This window comes from Biomphalaria glabrata, chromosome 1, assembly GCF_947242115.1.
Source record: "Biomphalaria glabrata chromosome 1, xgBioGlab47.1, whole genome shotgun sequence".
Taxonomy (NCBI): domain Eukaryota; kingdom Metazoa; phylum Mollusca; class Gastropoda; family Planorbidae; genus Biomphalaria; species Biomphalaria glabrata.
In genome coordinates, this window is record NC_074711.1 from 67,182,630 (window position 1) to 67,190,142 (window position 7,513).

Consider the following 7,513-nt stretch of genomic DNA (forward strand, 5'->3'; position numbering starts at 1 on the left):
ACAGGTTACAAAAGACAGTTTGTGTGGAAATACAAACTCAAAATCGGCCCCCGAAGTGGTCCACCCAGGAAGGCTTCAATATTTTCAGAAAGAATATCCGAATGAAATAATATCAAAGACAAATGAGAGATAAGAATGGAAAAAGAAGGTTAACAGATCTTGTGTAGTGCCCCAACGGTCCAGCAGATCAAAGGATAGGTGAAAGTGAATGCAAAGTTAGATGTGAACCTGGCCTAACTAGTTCCCCTTATAGACCTTGTGGTCTATAGGGCAGATGATGTAAAGTTCATCTGTTTTTGTGGCCTACGGTTAACGAGGGTGTCATGGGGCTAGCACAATGACCAACCGCCTTTACTTTTCCCCAACTAATGTCAGGTACCCATTAGAGCTGAGTGGACTCAGAGGCGCCCAAAGATTCCAAAGTTGAAAATCCCAGTCTTCACCAGGATTCGATCCCGGGACCCTAGGTTCGGAAGCCAAGCGCTTTACCACTCAGCCACCTCGCCTCTCCTGGCCTAACTGATGTCTTATAATTGATCTAATTGTTTTGAAAAGGCTCAATCTCTAATTCGAATCCTCAAAAAAAAAAAAAAAAAAAAAAATTTCCGCATAAAAAAAAAGTTCAGGAAAATGAAGTTTACAAGATTACTATTCGTTCTAAATTAGGTCTAACTTATAATGCATACTAATTAGCTTTTTCTCTTTAAAAAACTGCTTGCATAACTGATTTTAAAAATTAGATTTTTCGCTTTCAGAAAAAAAAAAGTAGCCGCTGCATCAGAACTTTGAATGGTCTAAAATATTGTGATGTCGGATTTTCAATATCGTTTCTAGTTTACGAGATCTAAACGGGACGGACAGACAGACATTTCACACAAAACTAATAGCGTCTTTTCCTCTTTCGGGGGCCGCTAAAAAAGCATTTATAAAAAATTTTAAAAAATGGGAACAACCTCAATTCAAACTCATGGCTCAAGCCTTCTCTAGCCAACACTGTAACCTGAAATTGGGTAAGGGAGAAACAATGTGTACAAACTTTTTACCAGACGGATAGACATACTGAGTGAATTGATATAAGCTTTGCAAAAACCATTTACTTTAAAACTATTGAAAAATTATTAATGTATATTTTTTATGAAATGTACAAATGTAATTTCTTATTAGGTCATACATTAAAAACTAGTTACAATATTCCTGCAAATAATTAATATAATAGGCCTTTCTTTCAAAGTTATTGTATATGTAAAATTCATCATCTCACCGTCTGTAGGTTTAGGCACTGCTAAATTCATCTCTTCAATGTGATCTTGGACTGTCACAAGATAGTGTGCATCAAGATTACCCAGAAACTCTAAAATCACTTTCCTAGCCTGATCAACTGCTAAGCTTTCCTCAATACTAATTGTAGCAGAGAGGCCCAATATCTAAAAAAAAAAAAAATTAATAAAATTGTAAAAAAAAAAATATGTTCATCATGAAGTTGAGACACTGTTTTTCTTTAACCCTTTTATACTCTATATAAATTTATTAAACTTTAGGAATCCTATGAAAACATTAATTTGGAAACCAAAGGATACCTGCGGCATCACAAGTCCTTGTGCTTTGTCTTTCAAGTAAGAGGTCATGAGTAAATTATAGGGCTCCTCTTTCCTTGTGTGATGACATTCATCAAATACAATCAGAGTAAATATGTCCAACTTCAAGTTACAGTTTTTGACATTGTTGACTAGTATCATTGGTGTCATAACAAAGATGTCATTGTAATCTAATAAGCTTTCAAGGCTCATGCTGTTTTTGCTTTGACCATTTAAAGGTGTGATCTAAAAAGAAATAATTTAATAAAAAGTGTAAAAAAAAACAACAACAATTACTGCTATATCTAGAAGAAATGGAATAATCATTACAAAGCTTATATCAACTCACTCTGTCTGGTAGATGCTTTTTCTCTCACACCCATTCTCGGATCAGGTTGAAACATTACACAATTATTTGTTGTATCTAACAAAACATGAATCAATTAAGAAAACAAACAAAAAAAACAATTAATTAATCTTTGTTAGTTAGTTATTTTCTTTGGTATCAAACTAGGGAAATAAATGCTACTTATTGAGATATGCGACTGTATATGTGGAGTTATTTCCCTTTTAAAATTTTGTACACATTTGTTCTACCACTTCCCATTCTTGGATCAAGTTGAAATTTTGCACAAGTATTCATTGTCAATGATAATACATGAATCAATAAAAAAAAATTAACCAATTAGTTAATCAATTAGTGTTAAGTAATTAATTAATTTTTATTTATATAGCAAAAGGAAGCTTATTCCTGCAGAACTGAGATATATGGTAGTGATTTTTTGCAATATTTTCCAAGCAGAAGAAAAATGTATGTGTGTGGGAAACACTTTCCCAAGATATTCAAAAATAAATACCAAAACTAACAGCAGCTTTGTTATGTGCTATTTGAAAGCCATGGTAAAAAAAAAATTATATCTATCTTAAAACACTGAAGTCAGTGGCATCAGATCACACAGTCTGGAAAGGAAAAGTTTTTAAAAAGGACAGGAATGTGAGTAAAAACTGCAGCTGAATGTTGAAAGCCCAAATAGATCTGACCAAACCTAAGCAGGCTTATCAAGATTAAAGTCATTAGAACCTTAGACATTGATACTCAAAAATACTTACTTTCTTCTATTAAGAAAGCATCAGATTTTACCATTAGTCACATGTGCTGGTATAAAATAGAAAATTACAAGACATTTGGAGATGCATGTCTAGTAGGATATTTCTATAGAAGAGGTTAAATTATTTCTAATCTTCATCACAGAAATGTCATTTTCAGCTCATTACTAATAATTTTGGCACATATCACTTAAAATAATATTACTATTTGAAGTACCTTGTAGTCTTCAGGAAGATACTTGAGTAATGCATTATACTGCTGCATAGTAAGTGGAACAGTTGTTGCTAAAAATACCACTTTCTTTTTCTTTTCCCCTAAACAAAAGACATAGAAAAGCACATATATTTTCAATTTTTTCTCTCTCATTTTGCCACAAAATAAAGATGCATTATATTTACCACATCGCTGCTTCCATAATATGTGTCCAAAAAGCATGTAAAAAGTATATAACTAATCCATTATTTACTTAGTATGCAACTTAATTTTTTTTCTTGGTTCAATTGATGTTTGTTTGTTGTTGTTTTTTTTTTGGGGGGGGGGGGGGGGGGGGGAATCGCTTCTTAAAATTTTTTACTTTTTTAAAAAGTGGCTAGAGCAGGAGAAGAAAGTCTGTATACCTTTTGTATCCAAAGCATAATGAGGAAATGAGGCCAGGACAATTAGTAGCTAATAAAGAGCTAGTTTGTCTAAAAGATTTTCTTAAATTCCAGTCTCCACAGGAGTCAACATGAAACCCTTTTTTTACCAGCCTCTATCCCATCAGCCACTTTACCCTATTACTTTTTACCACATTCCATCTAAAAATTAATGCTCCATGTTTGGCTAACAATAAATGTTATGTTACTACACACCTGGTTGCTGAAGATGATCCAAAATGATCTGAGTAGCTACTCTTGTTTTTCCTGATCCAGTAGGTGCACAGATCACAGCATTAACACCTCGGGCTTTACAGATTAATTCTTTTTGGTAATCTCTAAGCTTTAAGGTGTTCACATCTCTATCAAACTGATCTTAAAATAAAAAATAACAATTGATTAAAAACAAAAAAATTAATAATAGCTTTGAAATCTCTATTTTTTTTCCAAGATATAATCGTAATAATAATAATATAGTGGAGAGAGGAGGGGAGTTATAGAAAAAAAAAATACTAAAAAATATTAAAATATAACTTTATTGAAAAAAACATTGATCCTGTTTGTGTCCAAAGTCACCTAAAAAAATGAAAAGTTCTTATTTTATATATTACAGACGTTACTTCAAAAAAGAAGATGATTATGTCTTATGTGTATCCCTGTGTCAATTTAATCATGCATGTAAATCAAAGACTTAAATTCTGCCAAGTCATTAGTTTTCCTGGCTCACTTAGGCAACCCATTGTATGTTCTAATAGAACTATGTAAGAAAGTATTTGTACAGATTTGTCCTAGCATATGGAACAAAGAATGTGCCATTAACTTTGTGTCTTTCTGAGTATTTCATTAGGCTTTGTTTTTGTATTTGAAGATTATGGTTCAGTGTTTTATGTATAATTGCTACTTTACTCTTAAGTCTTAATGGTTTCTTGTGTTGAGGGGTCCCATACAGAGGATGCATATTAAATTATTCTTTAAGTAGTTTATGAATAAAGATTTATAAACTTACATATACCTTTGGTTTTAGGCTCAGAATCTTCGTCCTCATCAGAAAAATCATTTTCAAAAGTATAATTGGCCAAATCATCTTCTATTGATTCTTGCTCCTCAGACACATGCACATATTTTCTGTCTATAACATTATTGTCCAAAATCTGTTTCCATACAGGTGATTTGACCTCTTCTTCTGTTAGTGATAAGCTCTCCCAGTCCACTTAAAATGTTATAAACAAATATATAATAATCTATTACATAAAAAATTGAACTAATTCATGTTTGAACTTTAAGAACAAAATATAAGCAAATAGCGCACATAAATAAACATTAAAAACTTTTTTTTATAAAAAAAAAAACAACAACAAAACAACTCCAGATAAAAAGTAAAAAAACCAACCCAAATATTCCTTCACATCAACTTCTTGTAAAGCCATTTTTGTTGAAGCAAAATGATGATTCTACCTATAATGAAAATAAAGTCGTTTTAGACTTTGTTCAAAAATGTTCAATTTTTTCCTCATTTTTCCTGGTATTTTTACAAACCTTATATCAACTCACTCTGTCTAGCTGGTCAAATGTTTGTAAACGTTATTTCTCTCACGCTCTCCAAAGTCAAATTAAGCTGAAATTTCGCAAAATTATTTCTTTTACCAGAAAAAACAAGAATCAATTAAAAAAATTAATGAATTAGTTAATTAACTATTGTTAATTAATTATTTTATTTGATATCGAACAAGGGAAAGAAATTGTACTTGATTGATGTGGTGGTATAACTTTAATTTGTCCCCTTTATACTCTGTAAAAAGAAATAGGTTGCCGCTATAAAACCTTCCATTTTCATAAGTGCTTTTCCGCACAGTGGTTACTGTGTTGGCTTGAGGATGCTTAAACCCGAGAGTTCGAATTCAGGCTTTTCAATTTTTTTTTTAGAAATGCATTTAAAAAGCGATGATGGTAATATTCTTTCTCCCCCACCCGTTTCCCAACTGGTCCATACAAGTGATAGGATCATATATAGAGTATTAAGAAAGCTCAAAGCTTTATTCTAGATATCTATATCTATTACAAATTTAATTACATGACTGATCCAGACTAATGGATACATCTACGATTAATAATATATGTAAGGCATTGTTTTTTTTTTAAAAGTATTTTTTTATTTTCTTGTTTATTGTGGGAAGCATGGTCGAGAGGCTAAGTACGAACTTAGCTACTTATGAAGGGGGCTCGAAGTTCGACACCTGACTTGAGCAGGGTTAACAAATTGTGTTTACTGAGCGCCTAAAGGCAGTAAGGAAAACCTACTCCCAGATACCCCCCTCCCCCCACTGGTCCACAAATGAGATTAGACCATAGGGCTCTTTTAATCCAAGTAAAACTATTCTGAAAATGCAGCCTAAATTAAATCAATTTAATACGTAAAAATAATATTTCTATTAGGCGTACTATATTTATAAATAACTAGTAAATTACAATGATTAATAATGGTTATCTTATCTTATCTTATATAATACTAATAATATGGTTATTAAATCATTTACACAACAATCTTAATAAATCATAAAATGCATAGTCATATAATCTCGATCTACATATGATATATTAATTGTATTAATATAGCCTACACCTACACTATATACAGATAATTAAAATATTAATAAATCTCTATTTATTAGACTTAGAAATAATAATGATTAATAATGTATCATTGTATCCTACTTCAGCAGGCCTACTAGATCTAATCTTTATGTAAGTCTTGTTTGTTAAATGTGTAAAATTAGTCGGGAAAACAAATATAGTCAATAGACTCCTCCTTAAAACTATAATACTAGACTTTATATCACTAATATCACTCAGTAAGTAGATATCTAAAATCTAATCTAAATCATCTTATCATGTAAATCTAGGGCCTAGAAAATTGAGTGTCAATTTGAGATGGTTTTCCAAGAATAAACCGCGGTGTTGATAGAATAGATGTATTTCTTGTATAAATCTTGATACCTAGAAAATTTAGGGTTCCACGACAATACGTTCACCGACATTTCTTCACCGATAAATCTAGCTATCTAGATCCCTAGTTTAGAAAGTGAAAGTTATAATTGAAAAATAAGTTATTTTAAGTGGTAATTTCCGATTCTGTTTTAGATCTATATTTAGTTCTATATATATCTAATATAATGATCTCTGCTATGCTGACAGATGCATTCACAAATAGAGAAAACAACAGGAAAAATATAACATATTATTACACAGATTTGACGGTGGCCTATTCAACCCAGAGGCGATTCTAATTTAAGCATCGCCAATGCCAGTGCATCATTTGGTAGACTGTCTAAAAATGTCTGGAATGAAGAGGCAACACCACAAACACAAAGCTAGTGTTCTATCGAGCTGTCAACCTCCCTACACTTCTCTATGCCTCAGAAACGTGGACAGTATACAGAAAACATGCAAAAAAAAAAATAAATAAATAAAAATGAACCACTTCCACATGACCTCTCTAAGAAAAATACTGAATGTCAAATGGCAAGAAAAAATACCATATAGATCTATAGGCCTACTGAATATATAAGTCCTTCGAAGAGAGGGTCTGCAAAGCATCCACACAATCCTGATGCAGTCCCAGCTGCGATGGGCAGGACATCTGGGAGACAGAAGCACACGACAGAGAATCATGGCGTTTCGCTGTGAAAACTGGCACACAAATTGCTGGCAGAGGAAAAGCGCCAGAGATGAAAAGCAAGGCCAACGATACGATATAGCTCCAGCTGGAATAACCTGCCCAGTGTGCAGCCGAACATTTCGGGCTCAGTACATATAGGTCTCACCAGCCACATGAGGAGGCATAAAACCCTGGTGCAAATTTAAGCTCTCAGCCCCCCTGGATGTCAAAAGTGGTCATCATCGAACCACGATATGGACTATATATGACTATTTTATAATATATCGTCTGTCCAGAATTTCTTTTATAAATTAACATAGTTATTCCATCATGGTCAATCTTCTTTGGGGCCTTAGCCTTCTCTTTATTTATCTAGCCTACCCATTCAGCTGCAGGAAGCATTTAATAGCCACTGGCGATCGCCACCCCTCGATTCGTTTTTTTTTGTTTGGGGGGGGGGGGGGGAATCTCAAACCTAATACACACCCAGCTGTGCTCATGGAACTATAGCTGTTGCTAGCTTAAATTTTTCTCAGACTGT

At 32.9% G+C, this 7,513-nt stretch overlaps 1 protein-coding gene across 10 annotated transcripts in view; it reads right to left on the reverse strand.

Moving 5' to 3' along the window:
* The window catches only part of LOC106061315 (antiviral innate immune response receptor RIG-I-like), a 25,442-nt gene extending 19,022 nt beyond the window's left edge, over positions 1 to 6,420 (reverse strand). Inside the window, exons 1-8 of one of the 10 annotated variants that reach the window (XM_056009328.1) lie at positions 6,312 to 6,387; positions 4,869 to 4,932; positions 4,708 to 4,772; positions 4,324 to 4,527; positions 3,534 to 3,692; positions 2,899 to 2,996; positions 1,578 to 1,820; positions 1,262 to 1,424 (exon numbers count right to left, since the gene is read on the reverse strand). In XM_056009328.1, coding sequence (XP_055865303.1) covers positions 1,262 to 1,424; positions 1,578 to 1,820; positions 2,899 to 2,996; positions 3,534 to 3,692; positions 4,324 to 4,527; positions 4,708 to 4,744 — 904 coding nt within the window. In that variant the 5' untranslated portion in view covers positions 4,745 to 4,772; positions 4,869 to 4,932; positions 6,312 to 6,387. Of the gene's footprint in view, positions 1 to 1,261; positions 1,425 to 1,577; positions 1,821 to 2,898; positions 2,997 to 3,533; positions 3,693 to 4,323; positions 4,528 to 4,707; positions 4,773 to 4,853; positions 4,933 to 6,029; positions 6,246 to 6,311 lie in introns of those variants that run through there. The other 9 variants (XM_056009372.1, XM_056009363.1, XM_056009357.1 and 6 more) reach the window with 9 other exon arrangements.
* Positions 6,421 to 7,513: the final 1,093 nt, after the last annotated feature.